A 26,755-nucleotide genomic window follows, 5' to 3' on the forward strand; every position below is an offset into this window, starting at 1 on the left:
CGCCAGTGCCAACCACTAGCGTGACGATATGCCTCGCAGACGCCAAAATCGGAGGGGCAGCCAGCGCCGCCAGCGCAGCCAGCGCAACCAACCTGCGTCCGTACCTCCTCGGCCGGACGAAAACATCCCGCCTTCCCAGGTCGACAATCAAGGTTCCAGCCTGGGCCGCCGATCTCCCAGCCATCAATCAAGTGCCGCGATCGGACCCAACGCCATACAAGCGGAGGCCGTCTTCGTCAAGACAGACAACCCCACCACAGGTTCGACGATGGCCGGTCCAGCTGACGCTCCTACACTGACCCCGGCTCCGGCCCTGCATGGCTTCACAGAGCCTCCCGAAGCTGAAAAACGCTACTATTTTACCGGTTTGTCAGGCCGCCCCCGTCTCGTTGCTCGAACGAGTCGTACTCCATATATCCACGACCACATTTGGGATGGTCCCCGCAAGAGTTTAGCCACCATCGGCGAGCACACGCTGGTGAAAACATGGTCCAACGATATACGCAGCGCAATAATCGCAGCGTTGGAGCATGCCCACGTCGACTGGGACTATTTCGTCCCGCTCCGCGTCGGAGAACAGCCCAGGAACAGCCCCGTCGTCCTGTTAGTTGGCCTGCGTGCCAGGACGGACCGCACGTGGCAGGATGCATTGCAGGCGGCGCTTCAATGCCGGGCGATCATCCAAGACCATGGAGTGCTCGATGTTGAGGTTGAGATGATGCAAAGCTACATTCAACCAAGAGCATCCGAGGCGTCCCATAACCTAGCCAGCTCGATTCAGTGGAAGTACTCGCAAGGTATTGGCCCGCGGTCCAGAGTGAACCTTTCTCTCGCTGGCATCAACGCAATCGTTCAGCCGCTGTTGCCATACCCAGGTCACGCCATCGAACAGGAAAACGAGAGAGAGAAAGATGTGCAGCCGCAAAAGGGCACAATGGGCCTATTCTTCCGCTTAGTCGGCCCACCTGCAGAGTTGACTTCCTCCCAACCCCTCGAACCGGTCGTGTATGGCCTTACGAGCCGACACGTGGCGATTGGTCACCACCTACTTCCTCACCAAACTGTCAAACCCGATGCGAATCTGCCGCCAATTCAAATCCTGAGCAGCTGTCCTCATCGTCTCTCGGACGCATTCTCTCGCTTCAATGACCTTCGGATCCAAATCAAGCAAGACTGCCGTGAAACCGAACAAGACGTCTCCGATGACCCAACAAACGAACATGCCGTCGAGCTGCTTATGCTGCAACTAGAGGCGCCAAGATACATTGCCGACCTACGCGCCACGCTCAGCAACATGGATATGCTCGATGCCCAGCAGCGTCTCATTGGCCCGGTGGCCTACTCGCCGTGCCACCACACGGGCAGCCATGGACAGTGGGTCGATTGGGCCCTTGTGAGGATTGCCAAAGCTGGTGTTGAGAACAAGGTGTGTGTTCGCGATCAACTGGCTTCGGCAAGCTTGGTAACAGTACAAGGCCTCCTGGAATCCGCCCCTCAGTACAGTCATGTCGAGTTCCACGAAATCAATGTCAAGGAGGGTCCTGACGACAAGGGGTTTCTGCGCCTTCATGGCCGTGACATACCTGCGCAGCCGCCATTTGATGCGAGTGGAACCGGGCGGACGTCGCACGTCGTGGGCAAGATGGGGGCCAAGACGGGCCTCACATTCGGCCTCACCAACGAGATCGAAGCGGTCCGTCGCGTCCCATTTGAAACACAGGTCGGTGGGCCTGTTGTTGCGTTCCAATTGATCGTGCTGGGCATCGACGGCGGGGCGTTTTCGAGGCCAGGCGACTCGGGATCCTGCGTGTTTGACACCACAGGCCGCGTCGTGGGCATTGTTGATGCAGGAGTCGGCTCGGCTAGTGCCACTCGCTATTGGAGGAAGCATATGCGTGGCGGCGATGGCGGCGATGGCGATGGGCAGACCAACCTTCCCGACGTCGACGCCGTGCCCGACCAGAGCAGACCACCGACGGGATTCTCCACATGGGGCCGGCAGTCGACTGATGACAGCGCCCCCGAAATTGACGTCACTTTTGTCACCCCCATCCAGTGGGTGATGGATGACATTCGGAAGTTGACGGGGAGCGAACCTGAGATCATCTAGGATTTGGGAGACGACACGGGGCAGAGAGGTGGGCAAGGAATAATGCGGGTGGCACGGCACGAACTAGGAAAGAAAAGCAAACGTCGAAATGGCACAAAGGATCACTAGGTGTTGCAATGTATCTGAGTAGAAACAGGGAACTCCAATCCCAATTAGGAGAATGCGTGAACGAGAATAAATGAAATACCATTCGAAAACCCATAACGTACGTTTTGCCCTTTCACCTCCCATCGCCTTCGTCCTCCCTGCCGCGGATTACGGCCATATGCTCGTGACAAACGAGTCGACATATGGGTAGTCGGCGGCCATGCCCATGATGACGCTGAACTCGTCGCGGAGCAGGTCCGAGCCCTCGTTGGCATAGGCAGGGAACCGGCTGAGCTCGTGCCGCCGCAGCGCGACATTCCATGGGAAGCTGGAGTGGGCCACGCCCATGAAGGCGCTCGCCTTGAACATGACCATAAAGTCCACCAGCGCCTGCTGGTCAAAGGTCATGGCGGCCAGGCGGCGCCGGTCGTCGGCCGACAGCAGGTCTTGCTTGGTCACGACGCCGACGCTGCGCACGCGCGCGGCCGGGTCGGCGGCGATGCGCTTTTCGAGATACGCGGCAAACAGCTGCACGACGGTCTGGTTGCCCGAGGCGACGTAGACGGTTTGCAGGCCGGTCCGCTGTATGTTGCGGTACTGCTCGTCGAACTGGTCGCGCATGCGCGAGAAGCGCCACTGGTCCGGCGGCCAGGCCCAGATGGCGTCCGACTCGAGGCGCAGGTGCGCGCCGTAGTAGGCGCCCGTGTTGATGGCGACGGCCGGGTCGATGGGCAGCGCGAAGCGCGTGCGCAGGGCGTACAGCACCTGGGCGGCCAGCTCGCGCGTGTCGTTGCGGAACGACAAAATCTTGCCAAACTCGTGGACAAAGGCGTCGCCGTCGTCGCGCACGGGGTACTCGAGGAACGACTGCTCCATCTGGATGTGCACCGGGCGGTCGGCGCGCAGCTGGATGTGCTGGCCGGCGAGCCAGGCGTCAAAGTCGTGGCGCCACGCACGCGGGTGGCGGAGACCCGTGCGCGGGTGGTCGGGCTCGAACTGGTCGCCCAGCAGCGGCAGCGGCGGTCCCTGGCGCTGGCGGGTGTAGTACGGCACGTCTTCGACGCGGTCATAGAGGCGCATCTGGGGGCAGCCCGCCGCGAGATGCTTCTTGAAGGTGGCGCGCTCCAGCAGGTAGTCGAGCGGCAGCTCGGTGGCCGTTTCAATGTCCTTGAGGTCGTTCTTGTTGCGCACGGCCATGGACGGGACGACGAGCGCGCCGCCGCCATGGATGGCGTAGCGGATGCACTTGAGCATCTGGTTGCGCAGCATGCCGATGCCGCCATGCTGGCCCTCGCAGGTGAAGACCAGCCCTGGTCGGAAGGGCGTCCGGGAGCAGACCTCTTGGATGGGCCCGTAGTCGATGGGCGCTGGGAACTCGACGGCCATGGCCTGCCGGACGAAAGCGGCCTCGCTGAGGGGATTGAGTGGTGATGTCGGCGAGACGGACCCAGAGAGGACAGCAAGGACGGCATCGCGGAAGCCAAAGAGACGGAAACTCCAAGCGAAGAAGAAGGCAAGGGTCAGGGGAATGATGATCGCCAAGCGTTCTCGTACGTCCTTGGCAATCATTGTGGGGGAGAGCAGCTGTGGTGAGAGGAGGCGAAGACAATGGAGAGTGGGAGAGTGGGACAGTGGGAGAGAGGAGAGTCGGCAAGGAACCGGACAGTAGAGAGAAGAGAAGGCGAAGACCAGCGCAAAGAGAGGGGAAAGTAAGATCAGATGAAGAGAAACGAAGAGGCAACACAGAGCCGAGGGGAATGGGCGTGGTCAGCGTGGTCATGAAGACAGAGGAAGAAGGAAGAAATGAAGACAACGGCGATGGCAGCAAGTCAATTGCTGCTCCATGTCATGCTGGTCAAAGCGACAAGATTAGACGAAAGAACGGAAGGAGAGACGACAGCCGAGAAACACAAACGTAATAAAATTAAGCAAAGTAAGATACGACAAGCATGGAAATAAAGAAGAGCAATCGAGGACATCGAGTGGAAGAGGCGGCGAATGGACCTGGAGACGAGGACGTGCCGTGGTCTTGGCGGCCGTGTTAGTGGACCTGGCGAGTCGCCCAAAGTCAACAGCCCCCCGTTTCAGCATTGTTTCAACGGAGTAGGGACGCAACGCTCGCACGCCCATCTTGAGCTTACGGTAACTGTGACAATGGACAATGCGTCCAATGTGTTGGAGCAACATATACCACCATTTGGCTGTGCACACGGTGCAATTGGCGAAAATGGGCAGGGGAGGAGAGAATTTTTTTTTTTTTTTTTTTTTTTTGTCCTCGTGTGCTCCCTGGGTTGCACTCGACTCAGATCACGTCTACCTCTGCTTTGTCACTACCGCCGTGCTCTCATTGCTTATTTGCCTGCTCTACTAGTTCCTCTTTGTCGCAGTGTATTCTATCTCCTCTCAATGGTTCTGCTTGCCGACATCGACGTCTCCATCCCGCTTCAGAACGGCACCGTTGCGCGACCACCGCTTCGATGCCGTCGCAGTGCGCGTCTGTGTCTGCGCCAGAACACGCGGCGACAGCGACACAGCCTTGCCGTTGGCGTCGACGGTGAACACAAACTCGTCGAGCGCCACGCCGCCGTACACCAGCTGCGACACCACTTCCCAGGCGATGCACCTGGCTGAAAAGGGGCCGGCGTCGAGCGGTGCGGGCAGCACTTGAAACGTGGCGCGCCATCCAACCTCTGCCTCGTTTTTGTTGTTCTTGCAGCTGCTGTCCGCCGAGGCCCGCGTCAGACCGCTCGGGTACAGGTTCATGACGACCTTTTGCGACAGCGACGCGTTGGTGCTTATGCCCTCGAGCTGCCCCAGCAGATCCAGCACGGAAAGCCCACCGTACATCCATTCCGTCACGGCCAGGCCGGGCTCGCTGCCGTCGGCGACGACCGTGAAGCTCGAATTGGTGGCCGTGTCAGCGTATCGGCCGGCGTAGTTGGCGGCGGCCTCGGCCCGCGCAGCAGCGCGGATCTGGGGAACCCAGGTGCTGGCCAGAACGTCCGACACGATGCGCACGGTGTTGGTGGTGTCGGTGCCGGCGCTCAGCACGTTGAAGCCCAGCCCCAGCTCCGGCAGCAGCGCGACCATGGACGAGTAGAGGCCCAGGTCGCCGGCCTTGGTGTACATCCAGCTAACGGGCGCGCCGGGGCTGTCGGGCGCGCGCATAATCTCCCAGGGCGCACCGACGGCGGCGTTGGGATCGGCGAGGAACGAGTGCGGCTTGAGCCAGCGCCGTGTCTGCACGGGCGACAGCTGCGCCGATCGGAGCATGGCAATGCCAACCTTGCGCATGTCGTCCAGCGTACTATAAAACCCGCCGGCAACGGTCTCGTCCAGGGCGTCGGCGTTCCACCAGCTGTATGTGGCGTTGTACGGGATCATGGCATGGCCGGTGACGTCCTCTGGCGGCACGGTGTAGTAGGTGCCGGTGAGGTTGAGCGGCTGCACGAGATGCTTGTCGAAGAGGTCCGGCATCGACGAGCCGGTGATGTTCTCGAGGGCGTATCCCAGAATCTGGAAGGCGGCGTTGGAATAGGCCGGCGACACGTACGACGCGAAGACGGGCCGCTGCTGGGAAAAGTCCTCGAAAAAGGCCGTGCGGTTGCACGGAATCATGAGCCGGTCGTCCCCGCACGTCGACTGGTTGAAGCCACCCGCGTTGTACACGCCAGCCGAGCCAAGAAGCGCCTGGAGCTGGGCGCTGTAGGCGGCATCGCGGGCAATGCCGCCCAGTTGGCTGGCCAGAGATCCGACAGTCACAGACGACCAGTCCACGTGGTCCAGCGAGTCGGTCGTGTCGCCGTCCGCCGCCACCAAGGCCGCGAGCTCCGGAACATAGTCTGTAATAGGGTCGCTCCACGAGCGGTCACCGGCCGCAATCAAGAAGACGTAGACGGTCCACAGCTTCGACACACTGCCCAGACGGAAGACCGTATCGGTGGCAATGTCGGTCACGCCCACGGTGTGTGCAGCCACCAGTCCGGGCGGGTTGTAGCGGAAGGTGAACAGCGGCTCGCCCGATGCCACTGAGTAGACCTGGGCAGCAAAGGCCGTCGTGTTGGACTCGTACTGGCCGTATGGGAGGAGCCCGTTGGATGCGGCCAGGACCTGCAGCTCGGTGCTGTTGATGGCGTCCTTGACGTAGCTGCTGCCCACGGTTTCCAGTTGGGACGGCGCCGGCTGGCCGACGTAAAGCAGAGGACACGGCGTGCGGGTCAATGCAGCATAGGCCGACGGAGCCAGGGCAGCCAAGCTCGCGATTGAGGCGAGCGATAGCATGGCGAGAACGGAGATGCAGGAAAGTGTATAGCAGACAAGGAGACGGGAAGAACGTGGTGAGGGGAGAGGCGAGCTGCAAACAAAGCTTGGCTGTTCAGATGAGACGGGCAATTGAAACAATGGATGTGATTCTAGGAAGAAGCAACGCTCTTTATATGCAAGGCTGACAAGACCCCGACTCAAGAGAAGACAACAACGGACTGGATTTCACGTAAGAAAAAAACAACAAAGGAGCACTATACACATCCTAGTCAAAGCCAATAAAATGGACAAGGAGCAACACAAGCAAGCCAACGACTGGTGGTAGACAACATTGCGACGATCGCGGCCGTCTGATCCCATGATGTCAACACACAGCCCTGCCGGGCACCGGGCTGGCGTCTCCTTAATTTAGCAGCCACGGCCCCACAACGCGAGCGGGCCAACGGTAGTCGCCGTCTGCAATGCTCCGAGGCTCAAGAGGATCTGAGGCAAATCCTCGCCAAAAAGCTGCGGGTGGAAACATTAGAAATGGGCCTGCAACGATGCAACATCGTATGCTAAGGCCTTGGCAAAGGATTCAACCGAAGAACTCCATGTCTGTGCTGTTTGTCGTCTGTGGACAGTTTGTTCGTGGCTTGGGAGAGCTTCACTCCTTCGTTCTTGGCTTTCGCTAGAGTGAGACGGATGCATGGGGGCTGATGGGCGTGTGGCCCCATAATGCGAGCCGACCAATTATAGTACACAGATGCATGAAAAGTGGACTTCCTCTTCTTCATCGTTGCCTTGCCGTGCCACGCTTATGTCCGAATCCCGCTTTGTTGACTGGCGCGATGCAAAAGTTTAATTGACTTCCTATCCGCTCACAAGAGGTATATCGCAGCAGTCAGAGAGACGCACATCCCCCCACCCCCCGTATTCGGTCACGCTGAGCGGCTTTCAACCTTCTATACACGCAGCGGAGGTTATGGCGCCCCAAGCCAAGACAGCACAAGGAAGGGGAGATACCCGCGTGGTCCATAGGCGGCTGGGCGCGCGAAAGGACAGAACGGGCTGCATCACCTGCAAGTGAGTGTCTGATGAGGTTGCGGTGTCCGTTTCTTGCTTTGATACGCCATGCGCCATGCCTATGCCCATGCGACTGACAGTCTAGGATCCGGCGGGTCAAATGTGGTGAAGAGAAGCCGGCGTGCAAGCGATGCACGTCAACGGGCCGAACGTGCGATGGCTATGCGCCAGCCATGACAATGGCACCGACGCCCAGGCAGCACGTGTCACCGGTTCATCCCCTGCAGCGCACGCCAGGACCGTTGCTTTGTGCTCGGCCGCGGCACTTGGTTGCTGGTGGCGCGCCGGTGGCCAGCCAGCAGGAACATGCTGCCTTTCAGTTCTTTACGCACACGGGCGTGTCGTCGCTGGCCAGCTGCACCGACATTGACTTTTGGACCCGCCTCGTTCCGCAACTGGCCCACGCCGATGCAGCCATCTATCACGCGTCGGTGGCCGTCGGCGCGCTGCTGATGGGTGCCCACGATGCCGTGGCGGGCCGGGCATTCCGCGCACAACTCACAGCGTTTGCCATTGAGCGGCAGAACCGGGCCATCCAGAGCACGGTGCGCGGCCTGGACGCACACCGCCGACGGCCGGCGGAGGCCGACGTCATGACATTGGTTCTGCTCTTCTGCATCGAGGCGCTCCAAGGCCGCGAGCACCAGGCCCTGACGCTGTGCCAACGCGGCATCCTGGCCCTGGCCACGGCGCACACGATGCACGCGATGCCCGCCGGCTTGGCTGCCCTGCTCGACCGCATCCGACTGCAGTGCCGCATGTTCAACGCGGGCAGCGCCGTCGACGAGTCGCCGCGGCTCAAGCAGGCCATGGCGCGGCTGCTGGCTGGCCCCCCACGGGCCCCGTTCGCCTCGCTCGACGCAGCACGCGACGAGCAGGCCGTCCTCATTGCCGGCGTGCAGCACATGGTTGCCGCTCGCTGGGGCGGCCTGAGCGACGGGTCGACGGATGCTGGAAAGAGCGGAAAGAATGGCGTCCAGAGTCCGGCCCTGGATGCGGCTCTTCTTGGCTGGCGAGCCCGCTTTGACCGCTACTGGGCCTCGCCCCATGCATGTGCCCGCACACCAGAACCGGGCACGGAACGCGTGGCGTCGTTGCTTCGCCTGCGCTATCTAATCGCGCGCGTCTGGATGGCCGACGGTCCCGACCGCAGCGAGATGGCGTACGACGACCATGTGGAGGTCTTTGCGGGCATTGCGGCGGAAGCGGAGCGTTGTTTGGGCGTTTGCGGGCAGGCCGATCCAGTTGAGCAAATCCCCCCAATGCACGCAAAGCCCACGCCGTTTACGTTTGAGATGGGCCTCATTCCGCCACTCTATTGGGCGCTGCTCCGGTGCCGCCAGCCACTGCTGCGCCGACGCCTCCTCGCGCTCCTCCGACAGGCACCTGCCCAGGAAGGCCTCTGGAGCCGGGACATTATGGTCCAGGTGGCCAGGGCGGTCATGGCCTATGAGGAAGCTTCCCTGGGACTGGGGCCCGGCGTATGGGACGAAGCGCGAGATGCGCGAGATGCGCTGCTGCAACGACTGCCGGCCGAGGAGGCGCGCATCAAGGTTGTTCGCATCGGCCTACGCACAACTCTCGCCAACGGACGACAAGGCGACGCGGTCGAGTGCTTCGGGATGCCCTATGGGAGAGAAGGCGGCCTTCAAGACGTGTTGGCGTTTTCTGTATTTTGTGATCCGGACCAGTGACCGACCCTGACAAGCGCACTTAACAACAATGTGTCGCCATTGAAGCAATACATATGGATCGTCCATTGTCATCGCAGCATCCACGTCTGAGACCGAAGCCGCCGAAGGGCGACCGCGATCGATGTGCGGCCCGAACGCACCCCGTGTCCTCGTGCATTTTCGCACTGTTCCACCTGTCCAGGGCATCCGATCGATTGTTACAAGAACATCGAAATAAGCCGTCGTCCCGGTGCCTCCAGCAAAACAGGTACCGGGCGTCTATGCCGTTACGTTATGCGGGATCCAATCGGGATCCAATCGGAACCAAATCGGAATCGGAATCGGAATGGCAAGCAAATGGGACTCGCTGCCTCGGTCGCGTGTTCAACCAGAAGAGCTACTCCACGTGCTAGCGTATTCTCCATTCCGAGCCTTCCTTGACGTCAGGCCCTCTTCAGACCCTCATTGGCGCCTTGGTTGTCCTTTATGGGCCGGCGGGTGCCGTGTTTCGATGCCGGCAGTTTTTCTGGGGATGTTGCAGACAAGGTTTTGCGGGGGACCACAATTTGGCAATGGAGAATGTGGGGAGGCGTTGGTGGTAGGAGGGTAGGACGAAGCCAGTGTCACGGCGTACAGAATACAGCACTGTGGTGTGTTGATTGTATTCTGCGGGGCACCACATGCAACTACAGCACTGTGTTTTCAGCTTTGACAAATCGCGCCACTTGTATTCGACAACCGTTGGGGAGCACAAAGGCACAATGCACAAAAGTTGGACAACGTCTCCAAAATCACCACGGCCTTTATCGCGGCCCCGGCACAGCACAGACGGGACTTGAAATCGGCAACAATCTGTACGCGCCGCTGCCCGTCTGGACTCTCTTAAAATACAGTCTCCTCACCAACTACTCTGTGTGTCCAGCCATTGCAAACCAGGAAAGACTTGCGCAAGATATTCGACAGCCTCGACTCGACAGCCTCGCCGACCACTCCACCACATCACACTTTGCACTTCACACGACAGCACCCCCCCATCATGACACTCGTCAACCAGCTGCTGTCGCCGTATGGCGCCGCTCTGCTGGCCGTGGCCGTGCTGGCCTACTACCTCGTGCCCTACTTCACCACCTACGGCGCCCTGCGGGGGCTGCCCGCGCCCTTTCCGGCCCAGTTCTCCGACCTGTGGCTGCTGTCGACGGCGCGCCGCGGCCGTCGGTACCAGCTTGTCGACGCGGCGCACGAGAAACTGGGCCCCGTCGTGCGCATTGCGCCCAACCACGTCAGCATCAACGACGACCAGGCCATCCAGGTCATCTACGGCCACGGCAACGGCTACCTCAAGTCGTCCTTCTACGACGCCTTTGTCAGCATCCGCCGCGGCCTGTTCAACACGCGCGACCGCGCCGAGCACACCCGCAAGCGCAAGGTCGTCTCGCACACCTTCTCGGCCAAGTCGGTGCTGCAGTTCGAGCCGCACGTCCACGAGAACCTGCGCCTCTTTGTCCAGCAGTGGGACCGCCTCATCCAGACGTCCGGCCGCGGCGACCAGACGGCCCGCCTGGACTGCCTGACCTGGTTCAACTTTCTGGCCTTTGACATCATCGGCGACCTGGCCTTTGGCGCGCCCTTTGGCATGCTCGCGGCCGGCGCCGACCTCGCCGAGATCCGCGGCCGCCCCGACGAGCCGCCCACCTATGCGCCCGCCATCCAGATCCTCAACCGCCGCGGCGAGGTGTCCGCCGCGCTCGGCTGCCTGCCCGAGCTCAAGCCGTTTGCCAGGTACCTGCCCGACCCCTTTTTCCGCCGCGGCCTGGCCGCCGTCGAGAGCCTGGCCGGCATTGCCGTCGCCCGCGTCAAGGCGCGCCTCGACAACCCGCCGTCCATTGACCGCAAGGACCTGCTCGAGCACCTCATGCACGGCAAGGACGGCCACGGCAACCTGCTCGGCCGCGAGGAGCTGACCGCCGAGGCCCTGACCCAGCTGATTGCCGGCAGCGACACCACTTCCAACTCGTCCTGCGCCCTGCTGTTCCACGTCGTGCGCACCCCGGGCGTGCTCGCCAAGCTGGCGGCCGAGATCGACGCCGCCGTGCCTGACGGCGTCGACGTCCCCGCCTACGACATGGTCAAGGACCTGCCCTACCTGCAGGCCGTCCTCGACGAGACCCTGCGCCACCACTCCACGTCGGGCATCGGCCTGCCGCGCCAGATCCCCCACGGCGCCCAAGGCCTGCACCTGCACGGCCACTACTTCCCGCCCGGCACCGTCCTGAGCGTGCCCACCTACTCGGTGCACCACGCCAAGGCCATCTGGGGCCCCGACGCCGACGCGTTTCGCCCCGAGCGCTGGGCGTCCGTCACGCCGCGCCAGAAGAACGCCTTCATCCCCTTTAGCTACGGCCCGCGCTCGTGCGTCGGCCGCAACGTCGCCGAGATGGAGATGAAGCTCATCGTGGCCACCTGGGTGCGCCGCTACCGCGTCGCGCTGCTCCAGGACCGCATGGAGACGCGCGAGGGCTTCCTGCGCAAGCCCGTCGACCTCTGGATTAGCATTGCCCGGAGATAGTCGCGGAGACCATGGCAGCAGGACTCGCCATAGGAGGTTCTGCATTGACACGTATCATGTACATTTATGAATATCGCCATCCTACTGTCCTGTTGTATCTTTGTATGCTGGCAAAAAAAAAATTGATAGAACGACAGGATATTACAATGACTTCAGACTGCAATACGCCAGCCGATGCAAAAAGGCTGCGAACCGCCACATTGCCATATCCGATGTAGAAATGAGGCAGACAGTCGCGTTGAACCAGACATCTGCCCGTTGACGCCGAGGGAGGCAGAGAAGACACACGCTTCGTGTCGCATCATCTGAGCATGCAAATCACGACGCAGACATCCTGGGTCGCCGGTCCTCCCCACAGGGCCAGGCTATGTGACCAGGGCGAGACGAGAAGACGATGGAAACAATCAGAAACAAACGCATGTTTTAGCCTGTCGATATCGGGCACTGCCGAGAAGTGGATTCGTGTGGAGTTCACACCTGCTCGGAGGACGCTGACGCGCACCGCCAGTTGACTTTGCGGGGTCATTTGGTGGTCTTGGGTTGGAGAAGGCCTCGCCTCATCGACTTGGCGAGACTGAGCCACAGCAAAAACAACCACACGGCGACCGCCATGGACTTGCTTCTCGTCCCCCCCGATGCTACTCTGTCACGACAACGAGCACGGTACGTGTGCACAGAGCAGTGGGATGGCGGCGCTTTCTTCACGTATGCGAGGCGCCAAGGCCGCATGCGAACCATCCCGGCGCGGCTCCGACAGTATACAACGCCCACGTCCGCGTCCACCAGCGATGTCGACCTGCGTGGCGAGGATGAGTTTACCGAGCCGGTCTGGCAGACACCACAGGCCGAGCAGGAGGCCTTCTTGCAGACGTGGCTCTTCTTTGGTCTCTTGGCGGAGTTCTTTGGCCTCAACGAAGACGGCAGCGGAGAACGTCTCGTCGACGCGGACACCGCACAAACGGAGATTGCGGCCCTCTACAAGGATTACGTCCAAGACGCCACCGACGAGAGTGGCACAAGGTCAAATTACCTCACAGGTGCGCCGATGCTGCTGGCCAAGGACGCGCCGCTTCGGATCGTTGCCCGGCTGCGTCTTGCCGGCCCCAACATCGAGCAGCGTGTCCAGCATCTCCACCGGTGCCTGACCTTTAGCTGCTCTCTGCTCCACGGCGCCATCCACGCGGCGTTTGACCCGGCTCTCAAGACGTCCATTGCTGCCCTGGGCGAGCTTCTCTCCACCGGCTTTGCCACGGCCTGCGCCCTGCAACGAATCCCTCGCGCCGGCGTGAGCTTTAGCTTTGCCTGGGCCGATCGCTACCTGGAACCGCACAGCACGCTGGAACAGCACATGCTCGCGCGCGGATGGTGCATCAGCGACGTCGAAAGGATCCGCTCGACCCACCAGGGCCTGGGCACGCGGCACTACCTGAGCCATATGCGCACGCGCGGGCCTGCGCGCGACCACAGCTCGTGCTCCAAAGACGGCTGTGTCGCCTTTCAAATTGACGCGTCTACCTACCGGCCGTCCCACGCACAGAGTGAATGTGCCTGCCGACTGCAGTTCGTTGACGCCGCGGCCGTGTTGCGTGTCCTGCAGGAGACGGCCGTGTATCCCGTATTGCACATGCAAAAACATCCAGGTGCCGACGGCGAGAGCGCGGCGGCGGCTGTGGTGGAGCCGTACGCGGAAGGCATGCCGTATGTTGCCATATCACACGTACGTCCAGAGGGAGGGTCGGCCATCCTGTCTTATTGTTGCACCGGCTGATCGTGACCGTCTCGCGCAGGTTTGGGCCCATGGCATGGGCAACCCAACCGCAAATGCTCTCCCGGCATGCCAGATTGCAAAAGTAGCAACGCTTGTGTCACAACTGCAGACGGCAACGTCTTCCGCGAACGAGGCAGTGCCAGACAATGCATCTGGGCCCACCTACCGTGTCTGGATCGACACCCTGCTCTGTCCCATACAGCCAGGCGGAAAGAAGCTCGCGCTGCAGCGCATCCCCGATGTCTACCGCAACGCCACACACGTCCTTGTCCTCGATGCGTCGCTCATGCAATATTCTGCCGACGACCTGTTGCCGGAAGAGATTCTGCTTCGTATATTCAGCTCGTCCGCCTGGATGCGGCGTTTGTGGACTCTGCAGGGTGAGCTGTGGCCCGTCCCGCCCCTGTGCTTTGTGATTCTGTGCGGTGACACGTACGTTTGTCTGACTTTGTACAGAGGGCGCCCTGGCCCAGTCTTTGTACTTTCAGTTCGCCGACCATGCCGTTGCCCCAGCAGACGCGCTGGCGAAACTGTACGCAAAGGGCCTGGCGGACGCCCGGTACATGCGGATCTGGCAAGACATGTCCACCGAGCATGTGCACCTCCGCGGCTGGTTCCGGTCCATCGACGACCAAGAAAGCGCCTCGACACTGAGCCTCGTCAACCTGCAGCGGGCCCTCCACTTCCGCACCGTGTCCAACCCGGCAGACGAGCCCCTGTGCATCGCGACACTGCTGTCCCTCGACCAGACGTACGTCATGGCCGCATCCCATGTGCAGGACCGCATGGCCCGTGTTTGGGCGCTCGTCGCTGAGAAACTCGGTGGCTCGGTACCTGCACGCGTACTGTTCTCGTCGGACGAGACACTCGACATACCCGGCTGGCGGTGGGCGCCTCGCAGTCTACTGGGAGCCAGCCACGCCGCCAATGGCCCCGTCATGGACGTCCATCACCGCATTATGCGGTTCCGCGACTGGCGGTCGGGCGACACCGTATCTGACAATACGACGACGAGCACTTCTGACACCGGCACACCAACACCATGGGGTCTCCGTGTTCAAATGGGAGGCTACATGCTAAGATCGGTTCCCTTGCTGCCGGACTTGCCTCTTCACCCCTGGGAATGCGTGGCAGGCTCCCGCGAGGACTTTATATATGTGAAGCACGAAGCGTCGGGTCGGTGGCTCCGTCTTATGGACGTGTACCGCATGGAGATGGCCCGGACATGGTCGGCAGAAGAGCGGCGCCTGTACGACGCCAAGGCCGACAACCGACTGTGTCGCCTCATCGACGGCGGTCGACAAGCACTGCTGTGTGATGTACACTTGCACGAGGGACATGCGCATCCCACTCTCATGGTCCAATTGGAACATGCATGGGACCAGCAGAGCGGGACGCGCACCGACGAAGAAAAGTATGGGACGCGACACACCCTACGAGCACGGCGCGAACGGATGGTCATCCTCGAGTGGGCGAGCCCTGCCCATGCTGTTGTTGCAGATGGTCTTAAAGAGCTTGCCCTGCAAGTTGCCAACAGCGACGCTACGACGCAATTTCTAGACGACATGGCCAATGCCACAGACTGGAACCAAGGTCGACGGGCTTTGGAAACAGTACAAGAGGTTATGAAGGCAGCTATGGCAGCAAAGTGGACGTCGGATCCGGCCTTTGTGGACGCTGTGTGGGACTCGCGCGGGCCCAATATGGAAGACGTGCTCTGGGCAGAGATTCCGATGCGCTTTTCCCATAGGATTGTCTGCGATGACGTCTCCGCGTCGCAAGTCTGGTTGGTTGACTAAGAGACTGCAATGTGTATATATGAACCCAAACAGACTGAGGTTGAACGGCAACTATGTACATGTGCACTCCGGTGCTGCCACTGGTTTTGTTCCAAAACGCCCCATGCTTCGAGCAGCATTGCAAGCGTCATTGTCTCGCCATTCAAGCAGTCGCGGCGGCGGCGGCGGCGGCACAGCCACTGGTCGTCACGCAGCTGCAGACCGTGGACACGGCGCTGAGAACCTGCAGGCCCGTGGCGAGGCCGCAGTCCGCCACGACGCAGCCAAGTGCGGCATTCTGAATGGCAGCCGACTGCGCGCACTGGCACGCGTAGCCGCCGTCGGTGCAGCCGGCATTGGTCACGGCGGCCGACAGAATGCAGCCAGACGCACACGACGGGACCGCAGCAATGGCTGCCGTGCAGGGGCTGCAAGGCGGCGGTGTCACCTGGGCCTGGGCCACGGCGAGAAGAGCGACGAACGAGAGCGTGTAGAGCATTGTACCTGCTGGACTGGTAATGTTTTTTGCTTGGTGTTCTGTGGGTGCAGTGTCAGTAGTTACAGTAGTTGGTACATACAAAGACCAAGTGTTTGAGCTTGCCTTTTGGTTTTGGAATGTTGGAGTGTTGGAATTGTTGAGGAATGTCTATCGTTTCCTTTCCTGTGTCCACGAGACGTTGAGGCCATATTTATATAGCCTTTTTCTGATATGCGACGCTCGTTGGCCAATTTCTTTCAATGCCGGCCAGTGGTCAATACATCTAACCACCGCGTCTGCTGCTCGGCAATGACCACACTTTCCATGTGAAAGGGGACTTGCTGCCCGTTGATTGGCAATCACCGCATTGAGGTACGACTCGCGGTCATGACTCGACTGCATCAGGTGTGGGGAATGCAACCTGGGGTAATGCAACTGCTGCTGTTACAATATGAGAGGGGTTTATTCAGTCCCTTGCTGGACGTCCCCGAGTATGGATAACGCATTCTATAGTCTTGTGTATTATTTTTTCTACTATGAGCGGCGACACATACTTGTCCACAAACCACTTATTAGATACTGCGTTGGCATGCATTTCGTCGCATCATGGAGGGCTCTTGCAGCATTGTTTTAACCACAGACAACATGTGAAATCATATGACAATTTGTGGTCAAGAAGGAAATCGCCTCGGTGATGCCAAGCGGGAAATGATAGCGGGAAGGAAGAGGGGAAGGGAGGTTAGGACAGGAAATGCTCGGTGTTCGTGAGACAACTTGGGTCACATCACGAGGCTCCGTGCCATCGTAGGACCTTGAAAGCTACATGTGGCGGTACGTTATGCCTTCTATGGACGGCACCTCCTAGTGGGTGGCCCATAATCGCACAGGACGACTGTGCGCACTCCACTGTCCGCTCGAACGTGCTCTACAGGCGTTTGCCTGGTTTGTTCTTCTCGTTGTATGTCGCCTGGATTTGCAGTTCAGAACTCCTTTCTAGAAACAAAACTCTAGGAAACACGGAAACATGCGGCAAACACACGGTCACATACAATGAACACAATGAGCTAGAGCGTCTGTTAACGAGAGCTCATCACCCGGAGTACAACACCGGAGATGCTCATTGTCTGTGCAGATATACAGCGAAGCATTCCGGGCATCAAATATAATAATAAGCCGGCGATATAGCTGTGTTCGGCTAGCGCCGGTGGAACGCCGATGTGTGTTCGCGGGACTCTGCCTTGTCGCGTTAGGTCCGAACCGGCAGCTGTTGCTCGACCAATCTGAACATCATTAATGCGACGTTCTATGTGGTTCACTGGCCATCGTGATCCTTGGTAATAATGACTGGGCAGTCGAAAGAGCAAACAAAGAAATAAGTCGTTTTTGTCGCCATCTCGGCATCCATCCTGCGCTCTAACACGCCTTTTCGCCAGCAATCCTGCAGGTCATAGCCCTTACTATAACCACAGGAAGCATCAGTAAACGTGGACACGGCTCCCGACATGTTGCTAGACGCATTCTCATATCGTGGGTGCGTGAAAGAATGACCTAGTACTGTGAAAAGTTGCGTGATATGGTTCGGCGCCAGGAGCCAAACGATACAGTGAAGTTATTTTGGGAGGGCTTTCTCCATGGCCAGCCACGCTTTGCCCTGTGATAATCATGGCGTATGGGAATGATGTTTCTATTTCGCCCAAAAATAAAAAAAGGCTGTTTCCAGCGGCTCGCGTGATGCTGAGTCATTTCCCCGCAATACCTCCAATAGGGCACCCCCATGCCATGCATCCTGGGCAAGGACGAGGGGCAGGGCAATCACTTTCTCAAACAACGTCCCCTGCATCTTTACCTTTATGCTATATATTTCTTTAATCACTTAGACGCTACGGGAGAACGCTCTACAAACATGAACGACCCGGAATCGCCCATGTCAGACAACGAAACTTATGATGCCAACTTGGCGGAAGCCCACGTCCAGCTCCTCGAAGACAAGCCAGTGTCGAAAGAGGAGTCCAGGTCCGCCAGAGAAGCGACGTTGAAGTTGAAACAAAGAATCCGAGAAAAGAAAATTCAAATGGGGCGCCCCGTCTCGCCAGATGTCGAAACTTTGAGACAAGGCAACGTTGTCGAAGACGATGCGACCTTAATCCACGAGTTTCACGGCAAATTGATAACTCTCCACCCCGGCAACATCGTGAGAAAGTCCAGCCGTGCCATTGGCTTGCATGAGGCCGATGCCCTGCGCGTGGCCTCGGAGGCAGGATTGCCAGCACCTCGCTCCCACGGCACCAACGTCACGCCCGACGGACGAAACCAAATCTTCATGAGCTACATCGAAGGCCAGACACTGTCTGCTATCTGGACAGAACTCTCAACCGAAGAGAAGCGATCGTATGCCAAGCAGCTACAGCAGATTCTCAAAGCAATGCGAGCCGTTCCCCCGCCGGCTGACGGATACATTGGCTCCTGTGACGGCAAAATGATACGCGAAGCCCGCATGTATATGTCATATCGTGCACCGGCCTGCTACGGTGAAGAGCAATTCAACCATCACCTCATAGCCAGCGTCCACCCGGAACTGCCACAGGCAATAGTCAAGGCGCTGGCTGGCAGATTGGAAAAGATGCCGAAGCATCGTGTTGTTTTGACGCATTGTGACTTGGCACCGAGGAACATAATGGTAAAGGACGGGAAGATCACTGGCCTCGTCGATTGGGCGGATGCTGGGTGGTATCCGGAGTACTGGGAGTATGTCAAGTTCTTTCAGAGAAGGGCCGCGATGGAGAGGGACTGGCCAGCCTACTCCAGTGATATTTTCCCGTGCGAATATCCGGATGAACTTGTGGACTATATAGCTGTCTCTGCATACCACGCAATGTAGTTAATTGCGGCCTGGCATATAGCTGGGAAACAGTGGTATTTTATTTCATATCCTACTATAATCTTCAGGAGAACATTTCGTTGACAATAAGCCCAAAGTTAAACGCCCAAGACGGAGTCCAATTCGTTCTCAACCTTGATTGTCAGTCCTAGTTTACATTTGTTCCTCTTTATTATTAAAAATCCACCCGTAGTTGGAGCGATATCCTAACGTTAATGTACTACAGGGACAACGACAAAGAGAATCTTAACAATGCGTAGACGTAACGTATAACACATTTATACCGCTGTCTATGTTGACTGGCCCGATCTACAGAGCAACCACCACATAACAGTCTGTACTGTCCCCGTTAGTAACGGCGAAGCTTGTTACTTTATTAAAGACATCATCGGATCGTTCCGGTACGAAAAGAAAACCCAAATTATTTTTCACGTTGTTCTCATCTCGGGTTCAGGAGTTCCCTATCTCGTATTTAAATGTCGTTGATAGACAGTCATCACATGGAAACGACAACGCAACAGGGGAATACTTAAAGTACATAGTCTGGCTAAGGTTTTAGAGACAAAGTGTGTGGGAAATATTAGGGTAATACGAATGTCGCCGCTTTAGGTTTATTGGTTTCACAGTGAGATGTTCACTACAGCCAGGGATATCCTGCACGGCCTAGAACAACACATGGAAACAGTACGCCGACAACGGTTGGCGAGAGGTACATGTACATGCCTTATTTTAATTAAGTGTAAACATAAAGATGTTGAAATGGAAAGTTGACTTTCGTTAGGACAGCATGCTGAAATGAGGTTTCGGCGGCAGACAAAGAGCAGTAATGAAAAGGCAACGCGTGTTTCGCCGATGTATGAGCGCAGGAGAAAGAAAAGGGTACATTTCATGTTCCAATAACACGTCATATACACATGGCAAACAAGCGACCGTCATCTTGTAGGTAATAGTAGTTGTCACTTAACGTGTACTAAGAATAATTATACAGTTAACAGGTCTACGCATCTACTCGTAATAAGACAGAACACGTATTGCCAAAACAGATTAAATCCATGCTTATTAAAAAAAATTGAATCTGTTGTTGCGTGGTGTGATGCGTGGCGGGAAAGATAATAAACTAAAAATGAAATGAAAATAAACAGGAAAAACGCCAGAAATACCACGTGCAGAATCAAACTCGTCCCCCCAAGTCTGCTCTCAGCTACAAGTCCCGGCCGTCGCCAATTTCGTCTCGGGCCGTCACGGCGTTCCGTCCTCTTCCACAAACGTTCCTGGCATTGTACAGGGCCGGGGCACGTTTGGCTCAGGTTGTTTGACGGGGTTTCGTTGCTGAAACGCGTGTATTGTTTTGTCATTGCCGCGATTTGGCGGTGCGGCGGCGTGCTTGGGCTGCCGCGGCGGCCTCGCCAGCGGATACGGCCACGGCGAGGCAGCTCCTGGAGCTCGGACACGACGCAGGGTAGCACGGGTACGGAATGCAAAGTAGTCCCGGTTCGGAGCGGCGCCGGTAGCATTCGTGGCGGCTGTGGCAGCTGTGGTGGTAGTGGTGGTCGTGGCAGGGATCCCACCGGCCGCCGTTGCCCGAAGACGAGGCGACCGGCCAGGCGTGGCCGGACGGGCGCGGTACAACGGGTCTGGTGTCTGTGGAGTTCTTATCCCGTGGCGATGGGGGTTGGCAGTGCATTTCCCGCTGGTGGTGGTTTGACGGGCGTTGTTGGGACGGTGACGGTGTCGACGAGTGGGGCAATTGGGCCAATCTGACCGGGTTTGGTGCTGAGCCCGTCACCGTTGAAGCACTTGACGAGCATCTGGGCTGCCGTTGCCCTCTTGTCGGGATCCCGCCGGCCCATGGCGCTGATGGACGAAACGAGCGAGTTGGTGGCCGCGATATGAAGAACCGTCTTCCGGATACTCTCGTGCCTTGGCCGACTCCCATCGACAATGCCACGAAAGCCATCGACGTCCAACACCCACAGAATGGTCACAAACAATGACCAGATGTCCACTTGGGGAGTCTGCGGCTCTTCGTAAATGATTTCTGGTGCAATGTATCCCTGTGTGCCCACATGGGTCACAGCGACACGTGCTGAGTTGCAGAAGCCGAGATCGCCAAGGCAGAAATGGTATTTCCCGTCCGGTGTAGGATCGTAGAGAATGTTCTCTGGTTTCAGGTCCCGATGGATCAGTCCCTTCACGGCGAGATAGTCGAGAGCCTTCAACATGTGGTGCAGCGTTGTGGTGGCCAGTTCGTCACCAGACGATGCAGGACTTTGTGTGACGAGACTGTGAAGGGTACCCGTTTTTAGCGCCATGAAGATATGAGCGTCCGGTTGGTCTGAGCCTTGGAAACCCAAGAACTCAACGATGTGTTCCTGGAGAAACAAAAGAGACAAAAATCAGCCTGTGTACAGCGAAGAACAGTGAGTGGGTCTGCAGGAAGGCACTTACATGACTTAGCGAAGAGAGCGCCTGGATTTCTCGTTTTAGATATCGCCACTCCTGGGGGTGTTGAAGTCTCCCCACCTGCTTGATGGTTTTGACAGCCAGCAGTTGCCCCGTGTCGACATTGACCGCCTTGCTAACTTCACCAAATGCACCAGAGCCGAGCTTTTCGCCAATCTTCTGAAAGCGAATTGTATCCGGCGAAGGACCGCCAGGCGTGTGGATTCGGGTCAGCATACCTGTGGGCAGGGCGGTGTCACGGAGCAAGTCCAGTGTCCGGGCAAGCCGCGGATTCGGCTGTAGCATGGCCGATGTTCGTTGCTGAAGCGCCGCGGTGTCGTCGGGCCACACGATGGAAAATTGGTACTTATCACTCCGTATGCCGCCGATGCCAAAGGTCGTATTCATGTCTGGCATTACAACAACCTTGCGAGGACGTCCGAATTCAAACGGAAAGGCGTCGTTGCCCACCGTCTGGGTGGTCTGGCTGTTGGATCTGTCGTACAACATGACAATGCCGGTGTCGGCATCGAGCTCGAACGAGCAATGCACTCTCGAGATGTTCCCGTCTGGGATGTAAATATCACCATCGCGGCCGATGGTGGCTAAAACAGTGGGATTCCCGGTTTTGGACGCAACGTGCCCGATTCCAAAGACATTCGGTTCCCACAGAAGATGCTTGTTTGAATCGTCCTCGGCCACCGCAAAAGCAGCACCATTCAGCGGCTCCAAAAAGAACAAGGCCAGTGATTGAGGCATGACTGCTGTTGCGCACTTGGCAAATGAGAAAATGAAGTTAGGAAGAGAGAACAGAAAATGTCAGGAAGCTGGCTTCAGGAAATAATAAATGAGGTCGATGCCGACGACGACACGACGGAACAGTCTTGTGGTGTCATATTTCTGGACCATTCTGCCTTTCTTGACCAGCAGCCCCTTTCTCTCCACCCCCGAAAATAAAGGTCGCCAAAGAAGCTGTGACAACCAATCGTTTAGGGATGTTGGGAGTCATGCCAAACAACAAAGACTCCAGCGCGTCCGATGGATTGTATGAAACAGTGAAGCCGCCGGGCTGAAGATGCACGGTGACAGTGTTTCCAGAGTGGGACTTGGAGCGGGTCTGGCCAATCGACGTGGAACTAATGCCTAAATATATTCCTGGTTCAGCGGCTACAGATGCACGCAGCTATTTATAAACAGAAATACCCTGGTCACGACGCGTCAAGCGGTCTCCCTGCTAGGATAAAAATATGGGTGTGCACTGTTCGTGACCAAGAAATCATTGTGAAAAAGTGTAAAGTTGTTGACTCTAGTAGTGAGCAAACTATGAGATCTTAGTTTCTTCGAAAAGACAAGACGAAAAGCCTCTAAGCTTCAAAGCGGAGAGCCCGTAACACCCGCGCCTGGGCCCAGGGGTTCCCGGTACACGCTAGGCTGTTTCCGGACACGCGTGCTCGCCGCTCCTTTCTTTATTTCTTTACCAGCGGATCTGAGCTGTCGCTGTTCGCATTCCCTTCGTTCCCAGATACCGCCCACCGCCCGCATACGTCCCTCGTTTTCTCACTTCCTCCTCCCCTCTCTCGGTCGATGTCTCGACAGTATTGCATACGTCGCCTCACAATACGCAACGAAAGTCGCAAAGAAATCTGCCGCGGCCAACTCGCTCAACATGCTGGGCCTTCACAGAGCCGACGCGGCACTTCGTGCGCTCATCAATGACCCAGACCGCCTCGACAGCGAACGCGACGCCCGCTTCGACCAGTCGCCGCCGCCCTACCAGGAGCGCGAATCGCTCCCGTCGACACTCCCCCCTGAGTCACCTCCCGAGGAGGACGAACAGCACAAACGAATCAGTGACTGGTTTATGCGCATTTTGAGGGGGTGGGGGGCGTCGATGCCCACCAACCAGTTTCGGCATGAGGTCCAAGCAGAACGCAGAAAACTTATGGAGCCAGGAGACGATGTGCACCTCTACTGGGACACGTCGAATGTGGCCCGGGAGACAGTAAAGGCGCGGTGGCAGGCCTGGGGCATATGGGAGCCTCACTGGGAGGCCGAGCCGCACGGTCATTGGCGACACCAAACGCCGCTCTCGCCCGAGCCGCTCACCGATGTAGACACGGACGACGAGGACCACGAAGACGTCTACTACAGAGAAGCGACGAGGAGCAACCTGTTTGCCATCAAGAAGATGCCATCGCGGGTGCGCACCGGGTACGAACAGGAGGTGGCGGAATTGCGGCAGAGAGCGCGTATGGCCGAGCGACGCTACGAGCACGACCGCACCAGGCCCTTGCACGTATTCGTCTGCCATGTCGCGTACGAGGGCGAACGACTTTTCGACAGCGAGCAACAGCCAGAGCAAGAGCAAGAGCAAGAGCAAGCCGGGCGACCGGACGACACCCGCGTGGCCGTCGACATCCACACAGCCGCCTACCAGACGGTCAAAGCCCAGTGGTCGGAGCGTGGCATCTGGAATGACCAATGGGGCGTCCTGCCCGGCATGACATGGAAACACGAGGCGTCGCTACAGTCGGTCGTCTCCGACGAAATGGGCGACGCCGACATGGCTCAGCTCGAGCGCAACTTGTTCGACTACATGATGGATTGCAAGCCAAATCGCCCGCCGCCCCAGGCGAACCGAGGACGCCTTCGTCGGCGACGTCGGCGGGTCGTTGTGGAGGAGAAGGCGGTGGTGGAGCAAAAGCCGCTGGTCTTTATACCCGATGAACGGTTTCCGAATATCTTTGGTCCCCGTTTTGCTGCACCTCCTCCCGCAGTGCAAGCCACCGAGGACATAGAGGACCCAGAGGACGCCGATGACGCCGACGACGAGATCGGCGAGCCACTGACAGCGGCGGGCAAGCGGACAAGTCGGATAGCCGGCCGGCAGGCCAGGACCCAGGCCAGCAGACAGGCCAACGGGCAGATGGCCGAGGGACCAACTGCTGATGAGCAGACAGCCGACGGGCAGACAGCCGACAACGCCGCTGCGGGTCCCGCCGGTACTGGCCCACCACCAAGGGCGCTGCGGCGGCGGAGCAGCCGTATTAGGGAAAAGGAGCCAGCGGCAGCAGCTGTGACGACTGACACGCCCGGCACACGCAAGCGGAAACGGGATGTGGCAGATTCGGTGCCGCCAGGAGAAACAGCGACAAAGAAGAGAGCGGCAGGTGGCAAAAGGGGAAACAAGGGAAACAAAGGGAAGAAGGGAAAGAAGGGCCGAAAGGGGGGCTTGTAAGATAAAGGGCGGCGGTTTTGACACTCTTGCTTTCTTTGTTTTATTCTTCATATTCGCTTTCATAGTCACATATTTGTTGCAGCAGGAATTAAATCGACGACATTGAACCAAAGTTTTCGACTGACTGCTTGATGACGCCCTCACTTCGGCAATTGGCTGCATAAGAGACGAGGCCCGCGGTCGAAATGAGTGCACATACTTGGTAACGTCTCAGTAAAGGCCATCGAAAAATCCAGTGACGTGTGTAGACCGGCAGGCTAGACAGGTTACTCTTGGCTTTGGCTTTGGCTTTGGCTTGGTGCAAGGACTCTGTGCACTTGGTATAATTATTCCTTCTTTATGGATGGCTTTGACTGAATGCGGACTTCTCATGCCTCTTGAAACGAGATCCGCTGTGGGTGCAACGGCAGGCAGGGCCCCTCCACGTGCAGCACGGACAAACGCACAAAAAGACGGTGATGTCTGGGCCACCGACAAGAGAACTTGTGCGGATTTTATTTGAGCTGCACCTTGTTGGGACTACTCGCTACGAAAGCTGAACAATGCCGACATGAAATAATGTCAACGTGTATGAGGGGCGTGGTGATTGTATGCAATGATGGTACAAAAGATACGTTCGTGTAGGTTTCTATTTCAGACAATCGGTAGCGACTGGATTCCATGCCCCAAGAGGGCATGGTATTCTGTCATATAAATATCTAGCTAGCCTATGATTTTGATTGCTGGGTTTTATTTTTGTGCCCCCTTGTCTTTATTGCTTGTTTTTTTCGCGATGCTGGATCTTTTTTCTTTACTTTTATTTTAATCTTGGCTTGTACATCCTGGATCCTTATAGCGAGTGATTACAGTATGGAAATCAAATAAAGTTAATCTAAAATGACATACAAAGATTCAATCCAAGCTTGGATATTATGACAAGATACGCTGGTTTCATTCTAGTCATTTCGGTCATCTCGGTCATTCTGGGTTACACCGCCCGACACCTTCTTTACTCCGACGGTGTCAGCAGCCAGTCTACGCGCTGTTTCGTGTCCATTGGGGTTCGATCCCAGCCTGACGAGTACGGTCCGATAATCTCTGAGTGGTCCACGAGCACGCCGTTCTTCCAGTTGTGTGCCAGTGGTTGGCTACAGAAATCGAAGCCGGTTAGCCAGAGAAAATCGTTGACAGCCGACACCCGTTCACGGTGCTTTGCTTCTTTTGCTTCTTTTGCGGCCGTCGCGGCCGTCGCGGCCGTTGCAGCTTCTTCGGCCGGTTTAGTCTTCGCAGTGTCGGTACCGTGTTCCCCCTGCTCCTTTGCTTTTTTTGTTGCCGCAAGCCTTGACTGGCTCGTGCGGCTCCTGGTGTTGTAGCGACGTTCGACAGTGCCAGGTGACTCTTCTCCTGGCATCGCCTTCCGGCACGGCTTCCCTTGAGCATTGATGCCGTCCTTTGCGTCCTTTGTGTCCTTTGCGTCCTTTGCGTCCTCTGTGTCGGTGTTGTTGTCGCTGATATCGCTGTCGTCACTGCGTATGTACTCGTACACGATGCCGATAAAATCGGTGCGTTCCGAGTCGAAGTGGCGAAAATGGTTGTAGCGGGCTTTGAAGCCGCGCCTGCGTATCCGGGGCGGCATTTTGTCGAGAAGCTCGTGCACGTTGCAGCGCAGCCAGCCATAGCACTGGGCAAAGCGCGGCATGCTCATCACGGGAACTCGGTCAGGCTCGTTCGGATCCTTTGGCTTGTTTGCGACCGCGGGCAGTTGCCTCAGGTCCCGATACTCCTCTGAAAACGAGAAGAGATTTTCGGACGCAGTAAGAAAGTCCATTGGGTTTGGGTGGACCAAGGGAGGTCCGGTTTTGGTGCAGTCCATCGATACGCGCAGCAACTGAAGCAGGGCGGCATTCTGGCATTCGCGGTGGACAGCAGAGTACGCGGGAGACTCGACAATGGTATCGGGGATCCAAAACTGTTTATCGTCAGTGACGGAGGAAAGAGGCGGAAAGCGGAGAGACGCACCAGTTTCAGAGCAAACGGCCCCTGATCGCCAAAATGAACTCGGTAAACACAGCCGTCAACACCAGCCCCAAGCAGCCGGGCGCGTTGCCAGTCGACCGAGTCAATGTCAAACGGACACTTGCGCAAGCGCGGCACCATCAGATTTCGAATTATCGCCCGCGGCGTCGTGCTTGCGTCCATCAACTCGTCGCTCATGCACGGGTATCGCTTGACGAAGCGCCAGCGGCGCCCCGTTGTCATCGAGTCCGCGGTCGGTTTCATTGTAGCATATGTTAGCTTATGTAGACGGAAAGGTATATCGTGAGAGGCATTGACGACGAATGAAGAAGTTTATTACATAGACGAAGTGTAAAGTGTGGTGGTTGTGGACGTGTTGTTGTACTCCGTACGGGGGATTCGACAGGGCCCGCG

General features: G+C 57.8%; 11 protein-coding genes across 11 annotated transcripts; 6 read left to right on the plus strand and 5 right to left on the minus strand.

Annotated features, from left to right (window-relative positions):
* Positions 1–28: 28 nt before the first annotated feature.
* On the plus strand, positions 29–2,110 carry SPBR_01447 (uncharacterized protein; the record flags this gene model as incomplete). The annotated part of the gene is made up of 1 exon (XM_040759758.1): positions 29–2,110. The coding sequence occupies one exon, from the start codon at positions 29–31 to the stop codon at positions 2,108–2,110; it is 2,082 nt and encodes a 693-aa protein (XP_040619213.1).
* A 255-nt stretch (positions 2,111–2,365) lies between these two features.
* Positions 2,366–3,766, minus strand: SPBR_01705 (uncharacterized protein; the record flags this gene model as incomplete). The annotated part of the gene is made up of 1 exon (XM_040760015.1): positions 2,366–3,766. One exon carries the CDS (start codon positions 3,764–3,766, stop codon positions 2,366–2,368), a length of 1,401 nt encoding a protein of 466 aa, XP_040619214.1.
* An 834-nt stretch (positions 3,767–4,600) lies between these two features.
* Positions 4,601–6,478, minus strand: SPBR_01516 (uncharacterized protein; the record flags this gene model as incomplete). The annotated part of the gene is made up of 1 exon (XM_040759826.1): positions 4,601–6,478. The coding sequence occupies one exon, from the start codon at positions 6,476–6,478 to the stop codon at positions 4,601–4,603; it is 1,878 nt and encodes a 625-aa protein (XP_040619215.1).
* Positions 6,479–7,704: 1,226 nt separating this feature from the next.
* SPBR_01651 (uncharacterized protein) lies at positions 7,705–9,219 on the plus strand (the record flags this gene model as incomplete). Its single annotated transcript, XM_040759961.1, has 1 exon — positions 7,705–9,219. One exon carries the CDS (start codon positions 7,705–7,707, stop codon positions 9,217–9,219), a length of 1,515 nt encoding a protein of 504 aa, XP_040619216.1.
* Positions 9,220–10,234: 1,015 nt separating this feature from the next.
* Positions 10,235–11,764, plus strand: SPBR_01642 (benzoate 4-monooxygenase; the record flags this gene model as incomplete). Its single annotated transcript, XM_040759952.1, has 1 exon — positions 10,235–11,764. One exon carries the CDS (start codon positions 10,235–10,237, stop codon positions 11,762–11,764), a length of 1,530 nt encoding a protein of 509 aa, XP_040619217.1.
* A 610-nt stretch (positions 11,765–12,374) lies between these two features.
* SPBR_01294 (uncharacterized protein) lies at positions 12,375–15,331 on the plus strand (the record flags this gene model as incomplete). Its single annotated transcript, XM_040759605.1, has 3 exons — positions 12,375–13,481; positions 13,552–13,912; positions 13,989–15,331. 3 exons carry the CDS (start codon positions 12,375–12,377, stop codon positions 15,329–15,331), a joined length of 2,811 nt encoding a protein of 936 aa, XP_040619218.1.
* Positions 15,332–15,473: 142 nt separating this feature from the next.
* Positions 15,474–15,809, minus strand: SPBR_02135 (uncharacterized protein; the record flags this gene model as incomplete). Its single annotated transcript, XM_040760442.1, has 1 exon — positions 15,474–15,809. The coding sequence occupies one exon, from the start codon at positions 15,807–15,809 to the stop codon at positions 15,474–15,476; it is 336 nt and encodes a 111-aa protein (XP_040619219.1).
* A 1,882-nt stretch (positions 15,810–17,691) lies between these two features.
* SPBR_01904 (uncharacterized protein) lies at positions 17,692–18,666 on the plus strand (the record flags this gene model as incomplete). The annotated part of the gene is made up of 1 exon (XM_040760214.1): positions 17,692–18,666. One exon carries the CDS (start codon positions 17,692–17,694, stop codon positions 18,664–18,666), a length of 975 nt encoding a protein of 324 aa, XP_040619220.1.
* A 1,239-nt stretch (positions 18,667–19,905) lies between these two features.
* On the minus strand, positions 19,906–21,867 carry SPBR_01482 (uncharacterized protein; the record flags this gene model as incomplete). The annotated part of the gene is made up of 3 exons (XM_040759792.1): positions 19,906–20,307; positions 20,373–21,038; positions 21,115–21,867. The coding sequence occupies 3 exons, from the start codon at positions 21,865–21,867 to the stop codon at positions 19,906–19,908; spliced, it is 1,821 nt and encodes a 606-aa protein (XP_040619221.1).
* A 907-nt stretch (positions 21,868–22,774) lies between these two features.
* Positions 22,775–24,346, plus strand: SPBR_01630 (uncharacterized protein; the record flags this gene model as incomplete). The annotated part of the gene is made up of 1 exon (XM_040759940.1): positions 22,775–24,346. The coding sequence occupies one exon, from the start codon at positions 22,775–22,777 to the stop codon at positions 24,344–24,346; it is 1,572 nt and encodes a 523-aa protein (XP_040619222.1).
* A 988-nt stretch (positions 24,347–25,334) lies between these two features.
* Positions 25,335–26,605, minus strand: SPBR_01760 (uncharacterized protein; the record flags this gene model as incomplete). Its single annotated transcript, XM_040760070.1, has 2 exons — positions 25,335–26,294; positions 26,345–26,605. 2 exons carry the CDS (start codon positions 26,603–26,605, stop codon positions 25,335–25,337), a joined length of 1,221 nt encoding a protein of 406 aa, XP_040619223.1.
* Positions 26,606–26,755: the final 150 nt, after the last annotated feature.

The sequence above is a fragment of the Sporothrix brasiliensis genome, assembly GCF_000820605.1.
Source record: "Sporothrix brasiliensis 5110 chromosome Unknown Cont18, whole genome shotgun sequence".
Classification (NCBI taxonomy): domain Eukaryota; kingdom Fungi; phylum Ascomycota; class Sordariomycetes; order Ophiostomatales; family Ophiostomataceae; genus Sporothrix; species Sporothrix brasiliensis.